Here is a 24,898-nt window from a genome sequence, read left to right as displayed (position 1 = left end):
CCTGCTGAATTAAAGCTGAAAGTCTGCACTTCAACTGCATCGGAGTTGTTTCATTTAAAATTCATTGTGGCAATTTACAGAACCAAAATGAGAAAAAAGGTGTCTCTGTCCAAATATTTATGGACCTAACTGTGTGCAAAAATGGCTGCCATCCCATCATCCCGGTGGATGCTACACAATAGTGGTGGCTCTCCAATCACTATGAAAATCACTGTATAAATTAAATTCTTATCCAGTCGTCTATTTTCATGTTGTGAAATTTGACACTCGCATGCCACGAGATCAGCAACTGCTTTCGGCAAGTTTGACATCTCCTCTGACTAGAAGGCGTGTAATGAGACATTGGCTTTAGTGTCAGGTTGGTTTCTCCTCCTCTTCTTGCCTACTTCGTGATGCTGCAACAGTAGACTTCAGTTAAGCCCCCCCAATGACTTCTGTTGGAATAAATTGGGTTTGGCACAGGAATATTTCCCGCGCCATAGCAGACCGGTCTTGCTCTTCAGCCGCACTTGATGATAAAATTATGGGCTCTGTTCTGAAATCTTAAAACAACCCCATAACCTGCCGCCTCCCCCCCTTTCCTTTCTTGGCTTCATCTTTATTTACCTTTTATACTTCTGCTCGTATTGCAGCCCTGACAAGCAGAATAATGAGTCACTCCTGCCCGGAGTCTTTCACGGCAAAGAGCACACGATATTATGATATTCTTTCAATAGCGGACGGTGTTCTCTTACATGAAACAGCGGGATGCTTTTGATCAAAGTGAAGCATTGTCATTATAGAAATGTACGGATTGAGGGACGAAGTGGAGAAGGGGGAAAAAAAAAAAATCTAAATTTTCATTAAATCTGTTTCCTCTCTTCGTAATTGAACGCTACAAAGGGATTACATAAATTGCTTGAACTAATTAGTCAGCCTTTGAAAGAAACTGAAATGACTAGAGGAGAGCATAAGTGTCGCCATTATTGGTTACCAAGAGAATCTCAAAGTCTTTGAGCTATAACTTTTTTTCTTTTTCTTTTTTCTTCTCTCTCAGGAGTCCCATATAAATAAAAAAAAGCAAAACCTTTCAAAGAAATGCAAAAGAAATTGAGGTCATGGGATGCAGAAATACCAAGTATAGGATGCTGTTTGACAGAAGAAATGTCCGTTGATGGATGCTAACACAGCCTGTGGACCACCCCAGTGTTTGACAGGTAGGGGTGCCCATGTCTAAGGTTTGTCGGCCTAGGAGCTTGTTGGAGAAGCACTCCACCATGTTCGTGGAGATGGAGCTGATCCTCTCATTCTCTCGGTATGATACTTGGGGGCAGGTGGCACATCTCTGGAGACACACTCGTCCTTTTTATTATGATGTAGGCTCACTTCTCTCCTCTTCTAGGAGTGATCAGGTTAGACTGGCACTGCTGTGCAGCCAGTTCATGACTAGGATGGCTGGATACACATCTCTCCAGTCCATTAAGCCTTATCATGTTTTCTGCTTGGCATCTCTTTTAAGGAACGGCTACACTCAGAGGCAGCAGGTTCGGAGAGACCTCCTTGGAGACCTGCGAGTGTTGTGTGGACTCGGGTGCGAGCCTCAGGCTCACGCTGGCTTCCGTCGTACTGTTATTGACCCGGAAGGGCTCGTGAGCTGGTTGGATCGCCACAATGAACTGACGCTTGAAGGTCTCGCTGAGCGCAATGTACAGGAAGGGGTTGATGCAGCTGTTGACGTAGCCCAAGCTGATGGCAATGTTATAGGCATAAAAGAAGGCGATGGAGGGCCTCTGAATGCCGAGGTGGACAAGTTGCAGAGTATAGTAGGGAGCCCAGCAGATAAAGAAAGCTAAGCAGATGGCCACAGCCATTCGGGTCACCTTTCTGTTGCGTACCCTGAGGCTTCGTTGAGGAAGCGGTGCCACTGTGGTGGACATGTGCTGCATGATCTTGAAATAGGCCACGCAGATGATGATGAGAGGCAGCGCGAAAGCCAGTGCAAACTGGTAGAGAGTGAACCAGTAGATATCTATGGCAGGATTGGGCAAGATGAGGGCACAGCCTACTGACCCGTCTTTAAGGGGCATTAGACCTGCATACATCCAGACTGGAATGATTGTCAGCAACGAGAGCAGCCACACCAAGCAGATGACGATCGTCGCCACAGATGTCGTGCGTACATACGAGGATCGGATAGGGTAGACGGTAGCTAGGTAGCGATCGACGGTCATCACGGTTAGAATATAGGTGCTGACCATCTGGCTGTTGGTGTCTAGGGCAGTGATCATCGTACACATGATAGCACCAAAGCGCCAGGAACCATTTCCCAGGAGTTGGTGGATGAGGAAAGGCATGCCCAGGAGAAACAGCAGGTCCACAATAGCAAGGTTGAAAATGAAGATGTCCGGCACTGTCTGCTTGGCACGAAACTTTGTCTTCTTTACAATGGTGTAAATGACAATGCAGTTGCCCACAATACCCAAGAAGCAGATGGTGCCAAAAATGCTGGGCATGATGACGGTGCTGTAGGAAACATACTTCTCTGTTGGGGAGAGAAAGCATAAAAAAAACGGGTCATTATTTTATGCGCTGTGAAAATATAAAAATACTCATATAGTGACAAATTGGATCCTTTCGTCTTTACTGACTTAGACTTTTGAATCATTACAACGTTAGAAAAATATTTGCCAAGAATGAACCATTTAGCTCAATAAAGTTCTCCAGTTCTATTTCACCAAAATAACATCATGTTGGAATTTAAAGTTTCTTCTGTTCACCACACTGCTTGGTCACATTTCACTTCTGTGAAATGAACTCCGAACAATTTAACTGTGTGCCTCTTCTTCTTGCTGAACTCCTTTTAAAGTAACACCCTGGTTCCTATTTCATTTCAATATTTTAAAATCATTATGTCTCAATTTCCACTTGCATGCACTGAAAATGGTCATCTCCTTTTGTCTTTTTCCCATAACTCATTATTCTGTAGTCCTGGAATTGGCCGATTCGCTCTTCTCTGGACGTTTTCCTAGTGCTGCTATGTCATTTTTGTAATATGGAGACCAAAACTGCACAGAGTACTCCAGATGAGGCTTTATTAAAGTGTTATAAAGCTTCAACATAACCGTCCTTGACTTGTACTCCACACACCATGATGTATAACCCAACCTTCTATTAGCCTTCCTGTTGGCTTCTGCATATCAGATGTTGATAGTGACAGGTAGTGATAGTGACTGTCACTTCTAGATCCTTCTCATAAGGGGTACTGTTTAAGCTACAGACCCCCATTGTGTATTCAAATCTAACATTTCTACTTCCTACTTGAGATATGCTTACAATAAATGTCATCTGCCATAAATCTTGTACTCTGCACACTGTGATGTATAAACCTAACATCTTGTTAGCCTTCTTCATGGCTTCTGTACGTTTTCTGGACATAGATAGTAACAAGTCTGTTCTGACTTCCAGGCCCTACTCATAAGGGGTATCTTCAGGTTTCGTAGCTTCCATTGTGTATTCAGATCTATCATTTCTACAAATTCGCACAAGCCTGTATTCTGCCCAAGTCCTTTCGTAAAGCTTTACAGTAGCTGAATCCTGATTATCTACCATTATCCATTGCATGGTGTCCTCGCCAGACAGCAGAGCTAATTTCTGCAGTGCACACTCGTTACTGTTGGTTGTGTAGTGTGAATACCGCCAAGTGACTCGTTCAGAATGCTCTTCAACTCCCTGTGACAAAATAAACCTGATTTGATTTTCCCATAAGTGGGCTACGAGTCATAAGAATGGGCTCTTGTGTCCAATGGTTAATGAGCCGTAATAGGGGATACCAATTTGTTTTTTTTCAGTTTATCACATAAGACTTGTAATATTCAGTATGTTTTTATTTTAGGACTAGCAGAATACCCGCGCTTCGCAGCGGAGAAGTAGTGTGTTAAAGAAGTTATGAAAAAGAAAAGGAAACATTTTAAAAATAACGTAACATGATTGTCAATGTAATTGTTTTGTCACTGTTATGAGTGTTGCTGTCATTCTCATATATATATATATATATATGTATATGTATATGTGTGTGTATATATATATGTGTATATATATATATGTATATACACACATATAAACATATATACATATCTACATATACACATATATATATATATATATATATATACACATATCTATATATACATACATACACATATATAGTCAGATCTACATAAATATACATATCTACATATATATCCACTGTGAAGGACAGCTGGGTCCCATGCCCGGCAGGGACACCCCTGCTGCTTATGTTCCGGGGGAGCCACCATGGGCACTCCAGTACCTCCCCCGGGACGCTTGGTGGCAGCCTCCATGGCTTACGGGTTTTCCCCAACCACCCGCAGGGCTCCATGGGAGATGGAGTCCTCCACAGCCTGGTTGGGGGGTTCAGGTGGCCGCTAGGGGGAGCTGCATGGACTCAGCAGCCTGGCTGGATGAATCTTCAGCCCCACCCGTAGGTGCAATTAGGACCAGGTTGGTCAAGCATCTGGAACACTTCCGGGTGGGTTATAAAAAGGGCCAGCCACCACCACTCGAGGAGCCAGAGTCGGGAGGAGGAGGACTGTGCTTGTGGAGGAGTGGTGGTAGTGGAAGAAAAGTGTGTTGCGGTTTTCTGCTTGTGTTTTGGGACTGTGTATTGCCTGTGGGTCACAGGGAAGACGTATGCCCACGGGTGAAGAGAAATGAAAAGCCTGCTTATTTTACACGTGCCTCTGTGTAGTCTGTGCCGGGTCGGGCGCTATATAGTGCCTTTTACACCACATATATATATATATATATATATATATATATATATATATATATATATACACACATCTACATATATATATATATCTATATATATATATATATATATATATATATATATATATATTCGCAGTGACGAAGAACTGCTTTTAAAATTATGTTAAGAAAAGAAAACCTTTTTAAACTGAGGGAAAATATACCAATAACTATCTGTTAAGGATCTCTTTGTATACCACGTTGTCAGTTCAGCAGTCCGGTTGTAATATGACGAAGCTGTGCGCTGAGATTACTTTTGAGAATGCAACGTATAGTTTTGTCCAGGAGAAAAGCAATCTTGCCTGAAATCAATGGCATCGTTTTGTAGGGTCTGTCCCTGAGACTTATTACTTGTCATCGCGCAGCAGAGCCTTACTGGAAATTGGAGGCATCTGAATTGAAATGGGAGATCAGAGGGTATAAAGGGGATGCGAGGAATACATTGAGTGTGGAGAAACTCTAGAGACAGCGTGTGTATTAACTTGTGGATTTTTCTGTGAGTATTTGGTGGCAGCGTGACGAAGACGCGTTAGCTGTGGAGCTCAGCTCAGAGCATATTCTTTTCCTACCTTGTCAATTGTGTAATACGTTTTTGAACAGGTTTGATGCATGAAGTGATCACTCGTACTGCGTTCAGTCAGTTCACGTGAGCTGCTCTCTTGTGTAATGTTGCGATGTCCACAGCTTTATTTAATGTTAGCTCAGACTCGGCACTTAAAAGTTTCTCGCTACAGCAATTTTAACTCTGTTACAAAGTGATCCAAAGTCTCGTTTATACCTCGTGTCTTCTCATAAACTTGTATCTCGCGAATAAAGTATTCAGCGTTTTTCTTCAGCGCTCTTTGGGGGCTCTTCCTTCTTTTCTACGTACTGCGTTGACAGTCAGTTCACGTGATTACGTGGGAGGCGTGATGATGTCACACGCAGCTCCGCCCCCCACGGCCATCGGGCTAACGTCCATTACAGTATATGGAGAAAAATAGGTTCCAGTTATGACCATTACGCCTAGAATTTCGATATAAAACCTGCCCAACTTTTGTAAGTAAGCTGTAAGGAATGAGCCTGCCAAATTTCAGCCTTCCACCTACACGGGAAGTTGGAGAATTAGTGATGAGTCAGTGAGGGCTTTGCCTTTTATTAGTATAGATAATTTAGATAAGATGTAGCTTTTAAGTGAATAAACTGTGTGACTAAGACTATAACAATACAGTGGAACCTCGGGTCACGAACGTCTCAGACCACGTACAAATCAGGCTACGACCAAAAAGTTCGCCGATCTTTTGCATCTGTTCACGACCACAGACTCGAGTGACGAACAAGCCAGTTTCCCTTGATGATTTCCGCACGTGTTCAGTCTCTCCATTTTGCATTCCCTGTGCAGCGAGAGAGAGACAGAAGGCAGTTAAAGAATGCACCGGGCTTGTTTTTAAAGAGACTGCTTTGAGCATTGTTTTATCTCGCTGTATTTAATGAAGACTTTTTTCTATTGGATTTTAACCTCCACTTCACTTCTGTTTTTATGGGATCATTTATTTATTGAAGTATTCTGAAAGCACTGCACTTTATTTAATTTGGACTTTGTTTTTGATTGTTGTGTTGTTGATTTTAATTAAAGTGCTTGGCACTTTTTGCACTATCCAAATGCTCCATTTCGTGCTCATCGGTAACATTACCGATGCTGACGGCTTTAAGGGCTCCCGGGAGCGAGATGGGAGCTTGCAGCGGACCCGCATCGTCACAGACTTTACCTCAAAACTCTCCACCCAGTTCCTCCTCACTTTCTTCATGCCAGAACTCAACTCGTGCAAGGTTAGTTTTCTTGGTTGTTTATGGTTAGTTTTTGTATAAATTACGGATTTTTCAAATGTTCATTTTTTTCCCCTGCGCTTAAAACTCATTAAAAAAAAAAAAGTGTTTTACAGAGAACTGTTCATAAGGCTGTAGCGTGAACTCTTGCAATGTTCTCCGGTTTCCTCTCACAGTCCAAAGACATGCTTGTTTGGTGGATTGGTGATTCTAAATTGTCCCTAGTGTGTGCTTGGTGTGTGTGTGTGTGTGCCCTGTGGTGGGCTGGCGCCCTGCCCAGGGTTTGTTTCCTGCCTTGTGCCCTGTGTTGGCTGGGATTGGCTTCAGCAGACCCCCATGACCCTGTAGTTAGGATATAGTGGGTCGGATAATGGATGGATTGATGACAGTTATTGTAATTTACAATTTAATTCAAGTCATTCTGAAATACCATACATGAATTAAACTAGATTTGCCGTCTCCCTCTCTCTGGTTTAGCATTGCTCTTCTTCCCTTTTTTCTTTCTTGAATAAAATAAATAAATAAAGCTGTAAACAATTGGGACCCTTTAACGTCAAGGTTGAATCCCTTGTGTGTGAAGACAGTCGATGGCCCTCTGTGACATTCATCTATCACTCCGGTCAGTCACACATGAGGCAGATGTGCAAGCTGCCTACCTGTTGAGGCTTCCCACAAGGAACAACTCCACCGCTTTCGTTATTCTCCAGATATGTCAAAGGAAATGGCTTCATCTCAAAAATGTTAACCTGTTTAATATAAAAACTAGAGTGAAGCCCCTCCGCTGAACTACAAAGGGGGCGGATTAGCAGCCTTTTGGCTGGAGAATCCGTTTGCCACATCTCGCCGTTTTAATCCCTGAGAGCTGTGATTTGACAGAGCAGAGTGGCAATGTTCTCTCGGGGGCCAAAGGACAACGTCAGACAAAATTGCTTGTACTGAAATTAGAGGTCATTATTGTAACCTTTTCTTCTAGCTAAATGAAAACGTCTCTTTTTCAATCTTTCTTCAGATTGTTTTCTATTGTATGCTGGCCCTGAAGTGCTTTCCCACAATATCGACTTCCTCTTAACAAAATAATATGTGGCGGCTCAGCTTGAATTTTTTCACCTTCCTCTCTTTTTGCATCAGCTACGTTCATTGTTTGCTGCATTTTTCAGTGTCGTGTTGGCTGTTTGTGAAATGCCTCGTAATTGTGAAAGCTATAAAAGTTGATCTATCTGATGGATTCATTCATTCATTCATTAGACGGGGGCAGCACAATGGCGTCTCTGGTTAGTAATGCTACTTCTAAGCACCAGGGACCCTGACCCTCAACTACAGAGGCTGGCACTATCAATGTGAAGTATGCATGGTGTCTCTTTGTCCATGGGTGTTTTGTGGGGTGTTCTGGTTTCCAATAATCCTCCAAATCGATTTGTTGGTTAGGCTGTTTGTTGCTTCCACAGAAGTCATGTATAAATGGGCGTGGATGAGTGATTGATTGTGCTGTACAGTGCTGTCTCGTATCATCCAGAACTGGATTCTGCTTCGTGTCCACTGCCCCTGAACTCCATAATCGTCTGTTTAAATAACTTTGAGAAGATCGTTACATTTATATAGCACTTTTCTAGACCCCCAATGCTCTTTAGATAGGCAGTAGGGAATCACTTGATAAACATCTACCTGGACGATGGACCTGTGGTGGGTTGGCGCCCTGCCCAGGATTGGTTCCTGCCTTGCACCCTGTGTTGGCTGGGATTGGCTCCATTCAACAGGTTGGACGATGGATGGATGGATGGACGATGGAACAGCAGCTATTTTTGCACTAGTAATCTCACCACACATGTGAGATAGGTAGGTAACCAATAAGGAACGGGATCATTAGGGGTCCTGAGTGACCAGGTTGTGCTGAGCAATTTAGGCAGGACATTGGGAAACACCCTGAAAGATGCAGAGATCTTTAATGACCACAGAGAGTCTGACAATTTTTACAGCAAGGTGTTCCTTGTCACTGCACCCGCCGCATTGGGCTCTGCACAAAGACCACAGGATAAGCACCCTGTGATGGCCTCACTAACATCTCTTCCAGCAGCAACCCAAGTTTTTTTCCAAGATGGTTTCCCATCCAACTGCTGGCCAGGCTCGAATATGCTTAGCTCCAGGTGGGTGACTTGTTCTGAAGCGCATGAGCAGGCCATCCACACAAACTTGAGTGATCATGCAAGCAGAAGATCAATGAGAAATGAAATAGTCATAAATCTACAGCGCCGGACACTGGAGAGATTTGTGCAGGTAACATCTTTTGCCCTGGTGCTTCACCAGCCAGGGAAACACACAGGACATCGCCGCTTTGTTGGAAGACACAGTCAGCAAAGTCATCCGGGAGAAGGTTTTATGGCCTGATGAGAGCAAAATTGAGCTACTTGGCCAGTAGATTAAATGTCATGCTTGAACACTGCACATTATGAAAAATTTGCCATCGCCACCGTGAAGCATGGTGGTGGCAGCATTAAGCTGTGAGGATGCTTCTCTGCAGCAGGCACTGGAAGGCTTGTGAGGGTACAATGAATGCAGCAAAATACAAAGAAATCCTGATGGAGTCTGCAAGAGGCCTGCACCTTGGGAGAAGACTTGTTTTCCAGAAAGACAACAAGCCCAAGCATAAAGCCAAAGTTACACAGGAATGGCGTCAAAACGACAATGTTAAATGGGTAGCTTCATTCAAGTAGGTTCATTGTCGTTAGATGCCCTAGACTGCAATATAAGTGCAGTCACTCACTCGGATTAAATTCTTACTGGACGCTGCTGCAAAGTGCCTTTACATGACAAAATCTTTTTTACATATGTACACCCACGCTGTACAAAACCCTAGATGTAGATCCTCGCCGGACAGTTAATGGCTTCCAGCACAGCCAGGCATGATGGACTAAAGCTTGGTTGAGATATTCCTGACCTGTTAGCCAGTGCCCTGAGAAGTGACAACAGGCAGTCGATCTAAACTGACGAAAAGCCAAAAAAAAAAAGTTCTGCAGTGAAAATACACAGCATTGGCCCTCTTAAAAGGGAATTAAAATTCAGTCTGTACACCATATTCCATTCAGGCAGTCCCCGGGTTACGTACGAGACGGGGACTGTAGGTTTGTACTTAAGTTGAATTTGTTTTCAAGTCGGAACAGGTACATTATTTTAATAAATGCTATTGTTGACCGACTGTAACCAAGTGCTCTGCCAATGAATGATGGCGTTTCACCTCTCTCTGACCTCTTTATTATTTCTACTTTATTTTCTATGGTGATGGTTTTTCTCTTCTTTATTGTATCATTCTTGAAGGGTGAAAACAAAAGGTTAAGATGAGCTCTTCTGCACAGCACTGTCCACGTTATCACAGCAGGAAGGCACCCGTCGTCAACACGTCTGATGTACTGACAAGAGACAACTTCCTGCTATGTGCGTAACAGTGCAAGCAGCCTTACTATTGAGAGTAAATGGGGTCAGCGACGGGCCGTTCATCAGCGTCCGCCCACTGAGAACGAACACGGTGCGACCAAAGGCGAGCACTGAATCGCCCCCATTCAATAGGCAGCCATCCGATGCACATTACAATGCTACCCCCGCCGCCCCGTTCAGCCACAGCCGGGTCAGCGCTTGCTGCATTACCAGCCGCCAACTGAGAACAAATAGGGCAGCCGTGTGTGGTGGGCAGGCAGTGAAACCGCTTGCCAACGGGGAACACTACCCTGTGCGGGCAGCAAAATCGCCCCATCCTCCAGCCTCCATCCACCCACCGCCTTCAGCGCCCCCAGGCCGAAGATGACAGAGCGGCAACTGTGGCCCCGTTCATATGTCGTAGGTCAAATGTCCGTAACCTGGGGACTACCTGTACTTATGAGGTCTAGTGTGTTTGTCATGTCAACACACGTAATAAAAATGACCGGGTAATGTGAATTATTATACATGGGAAGACCTAGGAACAAGAAGCCTGGTCTCCTTTCTGTGCACCACTGTGCCACCCCCTGTTAATTTTAACAATTATCTTGGAGTAGCATAGGCATAGCCAGAGTGTGAGGTTTGGGATTTTGGGTTTTAACCATAACCCCACACCCCCACGAAATATTTTACAACTGACTGAACACTGATGGAATTAAGATTTCTTTTCTCACAATTAGGGCTCGTTTATACTTCACGCTCAGAATGCATATGCACACACATCATGGCTGCCATACGTTCCCAGCATTCATTTGACGCGTTCTCTGAGCAGGTCCTTAGAAATTAACACGATGCATGAGTGAGTTGCAGTACCAGCAAAAAGTCGGGGGGCACAGTGTGCTAAAAGTTGGAATGTGACGTCCGAGGCTCTGTTTACTATCTACATGTGACAGAAAGACTCTCTGCAGATCCTACAGGATTAATCTGCGCAATTCGACGTTTGAATGGTTCGATTTAGTGAAGCAAAATGCTGACATAGAGATGCATTCGTGGTGCTTTTATATTCAAGAGTCGCATATTCCCGATCGTAATGGCACGATACATTTTAAAAGTCTTACACATACCATCTTTTGTGCTGTCTTTTTTTTTTTTCCTGGCTCTTCCTCCTGACCTGACAGCAGCGGCAAACCGCAATAGATCACCACACAGAACACATTAAATGTATGATATTCTAACTCTCTGCACATTTAGAATCCTTCGATTTATACTTGATATAACGTATGTATTTTACATTTTGCAGATACATCGTTCATTTTGTTTAAATAATGAATACTGTTAATAATTACACACTTGGGGGTGACATGGTGGCTGCTGTCTTGCAGGGAGTCACGTCACTGATATTTCCTGCCTGGAGTTGACGTGTTTTCCTGCTGGGTTTCCACCGTGTGCTCCGGTTTCCCTTCCAACGATATTCAGATTTGGTGACGCTAAAATAACGCCAGTGTATGCGAGTGCTTGTATTCACATTGCGATGAGCTGATGCCCCGTCTAGGGATTGTTTCTGCCTCGTGCCGAATGCTTGCTGGAATGGACACATCCCTGGATTTAATCATTAAACATCCTTTTCGCAGATATTGCGGTAAGGTGTCATCGGAATTTAATGGCTCTTTCAGGCAATTCACAACACCACGAAGACAAACCTGTTCTCACCATGATAATATCTGGATTCATCCAGATTTACATAAAGTACGCGCGCAGTAAAACGCTTGCATAGCAAGCGTAAAGTATTAACCTGGCCTTAGAATTAGATACCGGCTTCATATTACACAACAATCTCAATTCAGAGCGGATGTCAAAACTGGACAACTGCAGTTGCTGATCTCATCGCCCGAGTATATCAATTTACATGACAAGATATCGAAAAGTTACACGACTCTCTCTCAGCACAGTTTCACATTTCCAAAGTATGGAGTGCTCACTTCTTTTTTCTAACAGCCAATAATGCGCTGCCTGACAGAGCGAACGCCCATGCAAAGAGTTTACAGGCACGGCAATTTCATCTAAAGGCGCTTTATAAATAAAACATATTTTTATCTTCTGCAATCTCTCTACCTTTTCCCATTTTATCGTGGTATGTTAAACACGAGACATCACATAGATAAGTCTCTCTTTTGTTTTCCAAGGTCCCTTATTCCTCATCGTGGCATTATATAACTTGTACTTCCAGGTGTCCATTCATCGGTTGTCCCCTGTGACTTCAGTCAAAGTCAGACCTGTTAGATTTTGTCAAGGCGAGTCGCACTCTGGTTGGGTTGATACCCAGGGAATGTCAGACCACACGACCGCCTCCGACTCCCAGGGATTATGTAAGTGAAGTCTGTGACTAAAATGTGACATGGCCTTGAGGATATATGGACAAGTAGACTGAGAAATGAACTGTTGGACTGCAGACCCTGTTCTTCAGAGATGGGTGGTGAATTTGAAACACACTGAGGAAGATCTAAAATGAAAACATTTTAAAAGGACATTATTATTTAGGAGTCCCCTAAATTATTTCATTGTATGAGTTCAAGGTCTGAGGATGGTACGGATCAGGTGGGGCTGTTACCTGTGAGTGAAAGTGAACTGTCCCCATCACTTTGACCGCGAACTCAAACACTTTTCAGGGGTGTTGAACCCCACAGCACAGGGGATTGAAATAGCAATGCAGGGATTACCAGGCAGCGTGCCGTTTCGGCAGTATAAAGTGAGTGATGAGCGCCTGCTTGAGGAGGTCCCTCGGAGAACGGAAGAAGCTGGCTAATCATTGAGAATGCATCCAATTCAAGGAAACTTAAGAGATCCTGTGTGCTTTGAAGACATCGAGAAGAGGGCATGCTGGGGAGGAATTCACCACAAGTCTGCCGCTGCGCAAGTATGGAGAAATAGTTTGTTCAAAATGAAATACATACGCAAATGAATGCATTTGGAAATGTGACAATAAATAAATACAGGTGAGCCCCAGCGATGTGTGGGTTTATGATTCGCAGATCCAACTGTTTGCAGGTTTGTCTTCAATAATTAAATGGAAATTATTTTGAGAGAGTTGTGACCTATTGCTGAAAACTACAGACGATGATGTTACAATGCTACTTAAATGGACTGCAACTCCCAGCAGCCCCAGGAGCATTATCATTGGGCAGCTTCTGCAGTTGCTGTGAGGGCTACTGGGTAAAAAAAAAAAAAGATGTGAGTGGTAGCTTTAAAAGTGAGTAAAAAAAATAAACTATTTTTGTACTCTTTGGTTAATTTACTTAATTGCTTTAGTGATTATAATCAACTAGCTGTATAAGTCCGCACTATTAAAAAGCCCGGGGTCCTAGAAACTATTGCAATCGTCAGAAAATAATTGAAATGTAGAGATGTCAGGTAATTGAAAGGATCTACTCTGGGCGTCTCTCTCCTAGGGGGTTTTGTTTTGCCAACGTGCTCGCCTCGCTTGTGTATTAGCAGCAGGAGGAAAAGTTAAAGGGATACCGTTTTGCCGATGTTAGCGGCTAAGCGACTTTGTCTTTCTTCTTTCATTTGCTGATGTGCTCCCCTCGCTTGTGTTGTTCGCAGCTAAGCGAGTTTTCTGTTTAATTGGAGGCGGAGCCTTTATTTTGACTCCACCTCTCACTTCCGGGACAGACACACACACACACACACACTTCTACACGTAGACTTTTATATATAAGCTGACTAGCTGACTAGCTTCACTCACTGAGTGCAAGGGAAAAAAATAAAATGTAGTACAGAAATTATTAAACAGTAAAACATTAATATGTAAGAAGTAAAAGATCCATTGAGCAGTACTGGAGTGTTTTTGGGTAAAGTAAATTTTAAAGGTGCTATAACACAACAGGTAAGTAGCACTAACAGCAGTTTAAATGTACCGTATTTGGATCATCTCTCGATAGCAGATCCCTTGTGAAAGGCGCTACACGACCGTTGTGGTATACAAATTACATTTTCTATGCGATCCTGCAAATTTCTTCCCGACAACCTGCACTTACATGCCTGTGATTTAAGAGAAAAATTATTCTGAGAAATGTGGACGCTGCCATTCGGTGCTTAACGGGCAGAAGGTCCAAACAATTCCCAAGTCCAAAACTTAACATGAAGAGGTCGGTACATCTTCTTAGATGTAAACCTTCCATCGTCTTAAAAGAATTCATCACAAAAGCAACCTTGAATGTTGCGGGGTTTTAGTGACCTGAACTCGCCTTAAAGGACAGTAAGTAGTTGTGCAGCGCAATTTACAAAGAGAGTTTTGCTTCGATGGCGCAGATCACACTCCTTCGCAAAGGTTTCCAGTCTCCCAGGAGCCGAGGGGGACTCGAAGTGTCACAAACGGTGCAAGAAGAGAGGACGGCGCCCGAAACTGCGAAGCTCTCGACCCGGCGGAGCAGCCCGACATTCCGCACCTCTGAACGTCCACTTTGTTCTCACGACCCCTCACCACGGAAGGCGGTCTCGTCTTCACATTGTCTACAGCTCGGCGCAGTTAAAAAGTAGAAAGACGCAAAGCTGTTTTCCCTCATCTCTTCTACTATCAAGTACTGCCAATTAAAAAAAAAAAAGTTATAATCTGGCAGTTTCCGCGACAGTCACGTGGACAAATAAATAAAACTTCTCTGTCAGAACGCGCCTGGCGGCCAGCGGCTCAGCGCTGGAGTCCAGAGAGGAGGGCTGGGAGAGGGCGACGTGGGGCGCACGTCTATGGGATAGATCGGCGTGTTTGTGTTCACTTCTTTTCGATATTAGTAAAATAACACTCGCACAAATAATAACAATTCGTAAAGACGATATAAAAATGGCGTCCACAAACGAAGTGATTAGTTCCTGTATTATAATATGTTCTGTGGTCATACATGATTTCCGTTTCAAACGTGAAAAGAATCTTATATATATAGATTGTAAATTTCAGTTATTTTAACGTTTGTTACCCGTCCTGTTACACTTCCTGAACATACAGGCCCTGGCCCAATGTTACTCGCTTGTTTACCTCTTTTGTAAGTCGCTTTGGATAAAAGCATCTGCTAAGCAAATAAATGTAAGGCAGGGTTTGGGTTTTTGTTTCAACGCTTCACTGCATAATTGGATTACAGCGACACCCATCAGGATACAGTTTTCTCCGGATTTGTGTTCGTGTCCGGTGCCCGCTTCTTTGTGTGATTGTGACTGGGATGGAAAACGTCTCCGTCTGGGGAGCACCCCCAACTTCTTCACTTACATCGGTACTGCGGTAGGACAGAACTTGACATGACTTTCATGAGGCCGTTTACAGGGGATTTCCTTTCATAACCACACTACCATCATCTGTGATCGTGAGTGTTTAACGTTTTGTGCTTCACTGGATTTCTTTTGTTTCTGTAATTTTAATCATTTTTGTTATTTACTACCATAAATTGTGTCGCAATTTTGTTATATTTAGTAAATGTTTATAAAAAGTTGCAGTTTACCAAAGAACACCTGCCCTGTGCACTTTGTCTCAGCAGCCAGCCCCTCTCGCATATGACTTGCTTGCGTGCTGATCGTTCTCCCTCGCATTTCGGAAAACTTTTTTTGCATTTATTTAGTTCAGCAAATTCAGAATATGCAATAAACATGGGCATCAATGTATTCATGGATTTTCGCATTCGTGGGAGTCCTGTGCCCCTATCCCCTGCAAATCACAAATAATAATAATAAAATCAAAAGGTGAGCGTACACTGTAAAAAAAAAAATGTTAACTTTACGGTAAAAAACTGGCAGCTGGGGTCGCCAGGATTTTACCGTAAAAAAAAGAAGGTAGCAATATTTTTTGGTCTACGGTACACTTCAAAAAATGTTAAATTTACGGTAAAATACTGGTAGCTGGGTTGCCAAAATTTTACTGTAAGGTGGCAATATTTTTAGGTCTGCAGTATAACTTTGTAGTAAAAACTATTTGGTCTTTTGCAACAAACTCCAACAGAATGGAATGTTTAACCATAACCAGAAGTTCATGTTGTGTAATAAATATGACAATCAATAAACAATATGCACTGTTAGGGTCAAATCCCAGTACATAGTTTGCATCAGTTAATTAACAACAACCAATAACAAACACATGCCGTTTAATTAGACACAATGAAAACAATCCAATGTTCAAAGAAGTTACAGGATGCAGCGCTTGCCTGGTAGGGAAGTAAAGTTTTCTCTTTTGTGGTGTATGGTGTCCTACTTATCAAATACAACCTACCATAAATCAGCTTCCATAACCTCAAAAAACCTTCAGCACGTGGGGAAAAATAAGTCTGCTAACTTAGGTGAAGTTTTTTTCCCTACTATTCAAAGGTATGCGATTCACCAGGAACATTGTAAAAAGGGGCGTGTCCTTATGCAAATATCGTAGCTTTACCGTTTTACATTTTACGGTTGTTTACCTTCGTTATTTAACAGTTTTACACTATAAAATTTACAGATTTTTTTCAGTATAACTGTAATGCATCAATAAACGGTATTTACCATATTTTGAAGGTAGAAAAATATTGATTTTACAGAACTTGGCTGTAAAAAATAATGAAATTTATTGTTTAAGATATACGGGTAATTTTCAGTAGAACATAAGGTAACTTTCCTTTTTTCAGAAAAGGTCTTTTACCTTCACCATTTCCAGTATTTGTACCGTTAAATTTACTGACATTTTTTACAGTGTAAATAACTGTCATAAAAAGTGTTGATCGCTTATTTATTTATGCACGTAAACGTATTCATTTACTTATTTCAGTGACACTGCAGACAACATGACACACACCTTGAAATGTAAACTCTGAGAAGGCGGGCTCTAGCGAATACTCTGTTTTGATTGGTGAATCGGCGGTGAAGTTCACGCTCTGAGCTGTGATTGCATGTGTCCGGGGCGTATCTGAGCGCAAGAGACAGTTGCCCAGAATTACTACATGGAGCAAAAACACCCAGAATTCATTCATCTGGGGTATCTGCTGTTGATGTGGCCTTTGATGACCAAAGATTTATATCTGATCTACTGACAGTTCACCAACTCAAAAAGAGTACTAGCTAGAGCCCATCTCTGATGAGTGAAAGTGACCGTTTTTGATTTTAAGGCTTAATTCACGTGTGCAATGTCACTGTCTGCCTTGCGCCCTGTGTTGGCCGGGATCGGCTTCGGCAGACCCCTGTAGTTAGGATATAGTGGGTTGGATGATTGATGGATGGATGGATAACTTACAAAGTACATAACAAATTAGCACCAAACACATTTCATGACACATTTAATTATCCATCCACTATCCAACCCGCTACATCCCAACCACAGAGTCACGGGGGTCTGCCGGAGCCAATCCCAGCCAACACAGGGCGTAAGGCAGGAAACAAACCCCAGGCAGGGCGCCAGCTCACCACAGGGCACATGGGACAATTTAGGATTGCCAATGCACTGTGGGAGGAGGAGAGACAAGGGGAGAACATGCAAACTCCACGCAGAGAGGACCGGTCTCCTAACTGTGAGGCAGCAGCGCTACCCACTGCGCCACCGTGCCACCCATGCTCAATATCATTCAGTTAATGTCACATTTCCCAATGCATTTGATTTGCAAATTAATATTAATAATTTTGTCTGCAATGCTATAATAATTTTGACAGTCTTGCTTCCGATAATGCTACCCCTTTTTTTTTAAATAAAGTACCAGTGTGGTTCTACAGAGTGATGCCATAGGTGGACCTGTTTTGGTTCCTATAAGATCCATTCACATGAAGGTTCCACAAAGAACTTTTATTTCTTCACATCCATGATGGGCTCATACAGTAAATTGCCGTGACTAGCTGGGAACAGATTTGTAATACCAGTTCCTCATGGTTAGTGTTAGTGTCCTGCCAGGTAGCTTACCGTACATTAAAGGTTTCATTTCCCGTATCCCCCACCTATATTGAAGTTTTTCAAAGCACAAAGAACCAACAGAATGAAATGGTGTTTTTGTCGTGCGAGGGTTCTAAAAGGAAACATGCAACCCAGTAAAGACCCGTAAAATGTCATTTAATGACCCAGCATTTTAGGAATGCCACGTCCTTGAACGGGACTGTGAAGTAGATAATGAACGGATGGATGGACACAACAAGGTCATTAATGCAAGATGTTATTAAAAAAAATGTACACGCTGCATATATAAATTAGAGGTCCAGGCTAAAGGCCACTGTGACGACACGTGGAGTATCCGAGGGATTTGGCGGGCCGTTTAAAGTGAAGAAGCGGACAGCTGCTGGTGTGCAGTTGCGTATCGCAACACCCCGAAAAGAAAGCTGTGCCTCTGTTACTCTTCTGGTGGAAGATTATTAAGCTGCCAAACGTCCTGGTGGAGTGACTTTAACAAAGCTGACAAATTAAAGGAAACCTAGTCCGTCTCTCGAAGCTGCCTTCGGTACCGTTAACGGTAGATTGATATGCTCTTTCAAAAACTGCTGTAAAAAATTAAGGTATAAAAACAAAAATATTTATAGTAACGAACCGATGATGCGACGGACAGAGGAATGGATTTAGTAGTCTGCGGAAATCGGGTGGTAAGGCTTTTAGTTTCTCACCCGTCCTGTTCTGCTCCACGTCCCGGCCGTTCAGTTCTTCTATGACTCCAGCAGGCGCACCCGGCTTGACAGCGCATAGAAGCCGCCGGCCTCACCACACGGGTTAGCCCCTGGCCTAGGGCGCAAAATAACCCTAGCACCGTTACTGCTACCACAATGTCCGTGAACCGTGAGCCGAGGGTCCACGTACGAAATTCGCCCTCTAATCGCTGGGCTTAATCAGAAGGCACACGCGTCTGAATCTGAAGCGCTTCTTTCATGGCCGGCTTCTCAATCTGCGACCCTCTCAGGGCGCTACACCATTTAAGCCATAAAACGAATAAATAATCTGAAAATTGACAGAGATTGGAAAGTACCCTAAATAAAAACACACGATCGTTAACTTGAAATTTATTTCAAAAGAAACATGTCAGTATCATACGGACGTCTTTTTGATGCGGAACATCTCCTTAGATATGAATTCACAATATTTTTTTTTTCATAGCCCCCTTATTGTTAAATTTGACGGCTGCAGCTCTGACTTCTCCATTCGCGTTGTGCTGGGTTGATTGGCGGCTCTGACCGATTAATATAATAATAATAATATAATATATAATAATAATATTATACTTGGGCGGCACGGTGGCGCAGTGGTAGCACTGCTGCCTCGCAGTTAGGAGACCCGGGTTTGCTTCCTGGGTCCTCCCTGCGTGGAGTTTGCATGTTCTCCCCGTGTCTGCGTCTCCGGGCGCTCCGGTTTCCTCCCACAGTCCAAAGACATGCAGGTTAGGTGGATTGGCGATTCTAAATTGGCCCTAGTGTGTGCTTGGTGTGTGGGTGTGTTTGTGTGTGTCCTGCGGTGGGTTGGCACCCTGCCCAGGATTCGTTCCTGCCTTGTGCCCTGTGTTGGCTGGGATTGGCTCCAGCAGACCCCCGTGACCCTGTATTCGGATTCAGCGGGTTAGAAAATGGATGGATGGATATTATACTTATTCGCAGCTCTTTATTTGGTTAGCTATTCAGATAGCTTGTGCAAACCAATTACTTACTCAGTGTCAACAGAAAGAAAAAAATCTGCAAAGTAAATATTAATTTGCATCATTAAAATTGATTAGTTGAAAAACAGATACTACCCATGTTTACCTACACGAGTTCAAATGAGTTGCATCACGTTGGGCCAGTTTTCGATCTCTTTTCGCAGTTCCGTTATTTATCCATCCATCCATCCATTTTCCAACCCGCCATATCCTAACTACAGGGTCACGGGGGTCTGCTGGAGCCAATCACAGCCAGCACAGGGCGCAAGGCAGGAAACAAACCACGGGCAGGGTGCCAGCCCACCGCAGGTTTTGAGAATGTCTTTCCTAAATTTGCAGTTAACTTTTGCGCGGTCTGACGCGGATACTTGGGTGAAGTTGACTGGCAAAGTTGGCACACTATCTTTTATATATAATTGTCATTTCCTGTGATGGTTAATGGGCACTGTAAAGTGTTAAATGTCATTACACAATTTTCACCAGCTTTAACAGACAGACGCCTTTGTTAAGATGCAGTTGAGTTTTGCCCACTCCAGCGTTAGAGTGGGATTTTACTGTGATGCTAAATAGGCTGGTCCTTTCAAAACCATTTATAAATCTAACATCCGCTATTCATGTTTGTTAAAGGAGTAATCTAAATAAATATAGATTCTTTCCGGAACCCTCACGTAGATAACTCTTTTGGGAAATGAACATGGCTTCTATAATGCACAGATGTCAAACTCCTGTCCTGGAGGGCAGCAGTGGCTGCAGGTTTTCATTCTAACCATCTTCTTCATTAGTGACCAGCTTTTACTGCTAATTAACTTCTTTTGCTTTTTGCATAATTAACTTGACTCCGGAATTAGCAGTCAAACAATAATGAGAGACAAAGCGAGCCCCCCTACATGACCAGCTCACCTCGTGCCCATCACCACATCTGAAAATAAAGAAAGGTGAAGGTCTCAGTAAGATTGATTTCTCAGCTCGCCAAAATATTTTGAAGTTGTTCTTAGAAAAATCCACAGTTTTGTAAATGTCTGCTGTGGCAAGATGAGAGCAGCAACAAGCCATGGAATTAAATAACGGCCTTAATTAACGACAAGAGTCGGCTTCTCATTAAGAAACTGGTTGGAGTGAAATTGGCTGGAGTTTGAAGTCCCAGTTTATCTGGTCATCTGTTGGCTCGTTTCACGTCTCATTTCTGTTTGGCTGTCATTTAATGAAGAAAAGAATCAATTCAGAGGACGGAATTCTTCAAAACCGGGCTATTAAAAATGAAGGGAAAAAAAGTTAATTAGCAGTGAAAACTGGTTTACCGATTAGGAAAAGGGTGAGAATGAAAACCTGCAGTCACTGCGGCAATCCAGGACTGGAGCTCGACAGCCCTGCATGTTATGAGTGTCGAACCGAAGTTTCTCCGGGTCAAAAAGAGGTGTGGCCCCATAAGGGTCTCCGGTACGGGAGAAGACCCAGGGCATACCCAGGAATAGAGGGTGAGATTATCCCTCAGATGACCTGTGATGGGAGCGTCTGGAACTCCTCAAGGGGTGTTGGATGAAGTTACCGAGGATAAGGTGGTCTGGCCAGAGCAGCTTGGCATGGTGCTATACAGCAACCCTCATCAAGATAAGCGGATTGAAAACCACAATCCTAATAATTAAAGAGAGAGAGAGAACACCTATATATTTCGTATAGCGCCTTTGATAACGAGATGTTCAAATGCCTTCATAGAACAAATACATTGAAAAAAGCCAAAAATATTCACCCTCCATAAACTCGGTGTATGCATCGTATTTCACTTTAAATGGCATCGGAGCAAACTGACCTGTTTGGTTGCCAGATGAGTTGTTTCGCGGAGACAGATGAAGGGAAGCATTGGCAGCTGTCATTGTGTTCCACAGCCAGACAATCCGAGATTCGGATCCTCTAAATTGAGTTCACCTGCAAAGAAAGGAAGTCGGGAAGGATTTTGTTTAAATATAGTGTCAAAACGGAGAAAAGAGAACCAAAAGGCGCGAGGTGTCTATCACTCTTCCCTATAGGCGCGTTTGATTTGATTTTTTTTTTTAAACTCCCGTTAGTCCTAAGCTGTCTTTTGTTAATAAGCTCCGCCAAGCTTCCAGACTCTCACGGGCGGCGCGTGAGGCGTTGGGTTTTTATTTCTTTTGGGCTCTAAAGCTCCAGTTGACATTCAAGTGCATCTGCCGGTTCTTTTGTCGTAACGAGTTTTCTTTTTTCATATGGCAATGGGGTTGCAGTTTAATCCTCTCATCATCAGTAATAAGAGCAATCTCAGGGAGCGCCTAGACTGCATTCTCTCGATCGGCAGTTTACCTCCCCAGCTGTGGTTGGCCAGGAGAGCCGAATGAGGTGGCATTGAAGACGCCTCTCTTTGGGATGTGTGGACGATTTGCGCGGTGTGTAGTCATCGCTGGCGAAGCTGCTGCTGCTGCCTCATTTCTGTGTGCCTGTTTGAACGGAACGTCCCCAGCTTGTAAAGTTGCGGTGATAAAACCATACAAAGTTGCTCAATGAAAAAAGGCGTAGGCTTTAATCTTTAATGCGAAGGTATAGCATGCCATTATTAAACCCACCTCATTGGGCGACGAAGCCCACCCCAGCTAAAAAATGAAAATGTGAAAGAAAAAAAAACGACCACCCGAATGCAACCGCCACCTGCAATTGTTAGCCTTTCAGAATCCCTCGGATTCGATGAACTCATTTTATGACGCCTCGCGCCCAAGTGCTGCTGTGATAATCACATTACGTATACAAAATATTCACCCCTTGGAAGTTTTCACAAATGTATTATTATGCAACGTCGAATTCATGTGTTTTTTTTTTTTCTCTCGACACTGACCATCACAATTATTAACACATATAAAACGCACACTAATTGACCTCATAAATATTCAGTTATTTACAGTAGATGCACCGTCGACGACCGTGGTAGCCTTGTGTCCGTGTGCACAGAACTCAATCAGCTTTTTACATCTGGACATGTCATACCCCAGCAGTGTCCCTACAGGTTTTAGCAGGAACTCGGGGCCTTAAAGGATCCCGACTGACAGTTAGTGGGACAATAAGGGAGACAGAGACAGCTGATATAACAAGTAAAACGGTGTATTTATTGAGGGAAAAAAAAAAAACTCCCTAGAAAAAAATGACAAAAGCACACAAACACTGTAGTCATGAATTGAGATGAAAAGCAACAAAAAAAAATCTATTCACCACGCAACTAAAAAAAAATTTCCAAAGAAAAAAATCTATCCCCGTTTTAACGAGCGTTGAAGAATCAGCCTTTCAGTAAAAAGAATGCTTAGCCGGTGTTCTGACGATTTGTCCTACTTTGTCGAAGTATCTTACCGTAGTTTATTTAAATGGCAGATACGGTATATACACCGTATATGTTACACCCATCCGTTTATTGTAAGTCGTAACATTAAACTTATAACGTTATACCATATCATCACTTAACATGTATTTAGATGTCGCCTATCAAATTTATGGAAATGCTAACATTTCTCAATTTATTCTATATGCATCATTTAATGCCCGAAAGAGACACAGCCGTGCATGGATACAATGGCCTGTACAAGATTAAAAGTCACACATGCAAAATATACGACTTATAAAATGTTGACAGTAAATTCTCCTATGTAGAAAACTGTAAAAGGTTAGGTCTGCGCACGCGTAGTATCAGTGAGTAGATCATTTCGATGGGTAGGATGTTTCGTCAGAACACCGGCTTTCTCGCCCTATCCAAAAACTCGGAGGGAAAGTTGACTTTCCCCGGCCACTCGGAATAACGTTCTGCAGCCGCCTTAACTCCTCGCGTATTGACCTTGCGCTGGTCTGAACTGAACCAACACTGTCTAAGGCTTTTAACCCCGGTCAAGCATCATCTGACCCGACTCGAACACCCCGCTCGCTCTCCCCGGTCACGTGCCTGCCAACAAAACGAGAACTCCGCCGTCTTTCCACGTCACGTCCATCTCGCACACCCGCGACCGGCCTCCGACACATTCCTGTCCGTTACTTTTTAACACTTCGACTATCACGGTTGCACCAGGAGAACACCAGGACGAAGCACAAGAGGTAGCAGGCACGGGGCACGCGCTTCCACCTGAGGACCCTTCGAATGGAAACACAGGCAGCCCTGCCCAGTCCACTCCAAGTCCGACAACACACGGCCGCTCCACGTGTGCACCCGGAGAACAACCCGGTAAGTAAACAAGCACCTTTTAATAAAAGGATGGTGCATGTAAGGAATTAAATAAAAACTGAACAATGATCATATTGGGAGGCGTTTCCTCATAGGACATTGCCATTTTTCTTCATTCTTCTTTCTAAAACTGCTCAAGCTCAATCGGGTGTCCTGGTGGTCGTGATTGAAGTGCATTTTTTCAGGTTAGGCTACACATTCTCAGTTGCATGGAGATCTGGACTCTGACTTGGCCACTCCAGCACATTAACATTGTTGTTTTGATGCAATTCCTGCGTAACTTTTGTTCTATTGCTTGGGGTCATTATGTCTTAATAGAAGTCGAACCTTCTCCCAGGGTGCAGATTTCTTACAGACTGCATCAGGTTTTCCTCCAGGACTTCCTTGTAATTTACTGCCTTCCAGAGCCTGATGCTGCCTTCACCATGCTTCATGTTGAGAATGGCTTGTTTGTTATAATGTGTGTGACGATGCCAGTCCCCTACAGACTCCCTCTTCCCACATGGGAGTCTGTAGGGGACCGGCATTGTCACAATTTGGTGGCAGCGGTGGGATGAGCTGGCAGTGGGGACTGAAGAGCAAGAGACCATTGAGCCAGCTGGATTGGTGGCAGAGGAACTGGAAACTAAAGAACCCACTGACCAAGCCGGATGAGGAAATTTTTAAAAGACTAAACTTTTTAAAGAGACATTTATTTATTGCTTATTTTATTGTCTTTTAAAAGTTCTTCTTCTTTTAACATCCTGTTTTTACAAATGGGGGCTTGGGTTGTTTTTAGTGGGGGATTGTTATAGTGCTTTTGTTGTTTATTGGTGATTTTAGTGCAGTGGTAGTGTGGCTGAGCTGCGGACCTGGGCCACCAGTTGCATGGGTTGGTAGTGGTGTGGAACCTTCCCTTGCAGCTGGGGCTTAAGGGGTGAGATATGTGGTATAGCAGGTCCGTGGCTTCAAAAAAAATAAAGGGCCAGTTTTAAATCCATAAAGCTGTGTCACTCTCCATGGGCGCGATTGCACAACCGCGGGGAGTTAATGGGGTAGTTGGGGCAAGTCGTACCTGCATGTGCGGGTGCGATCA

At 43.4% G+C, this 24,898-nt stretch overlaps 1 protein-coding gene across 1 annotated transcript; it reads right to left on the bottom strand.

Annotated features, from left to right (window-relative positions):
* Positions 1 to 532: 532 nt before the first annotated feature.
* Positions 533 to 21,558, bottom strand: mchr1a (melanin-concentrating hormone receptor 1a). Its single transcript, XM_039740353.1, has 2 exons — positions 21,424 to 21,558; positions 533 to 2,521 (listed from the first exon to the last, which is right to left on the bottom strand). The coding sequence occupies exons 1-2, from the start codon at positions 21,485 to 21,487 to the stop codon at positions 1,494 to 1,496; spliced, it is 1,092 nt and encodes a 363-aa protein (XP_039596287.1). The 5' UTR covers positions 21,488 to 21,558; the 3' UTR covers positions 533 to 1,493.
* Between the last annotated feature and the right edge of the window lie 3,340 nt (positions 21,559 to 24,898).

Source organism: Polypterus senegalus, chromosome 17 (assembly GCF_016835505.1).
Source record: "Polypterus senegalus isolate Bchr_013 chromosome 17, ASM1683550v1, whole genome shotgun sequence".
Classification (NCBI taxonomy): domain Eukaryota; kingdom Metazoa; phylum Chordata; class Cladistia; order Polypteriformes; family Polypteridae; genus Polypterus; species Polypterus senegalus.
Note: the sequence above shows the minus strand (reverse complement) of the source record. Positions and strands in the feature narration are given on the sequence as shown.

Coding starts and splice junctions, on each gene's coding strand:
- mchr1a (XM_039740353.1), bottom strand. CDS start 21,487: ATGACAGCTGCCAATGCTTCCCTTCATCTGTCTCCGCGAAACAACTCA. Junction 2,522..21,423: donor CTCATCTGGCAACCAAACAG/GTCAGTTTGCTC, acceptor TCTCCCCAACAG/AGAAGTATGTTTCCTACAGC.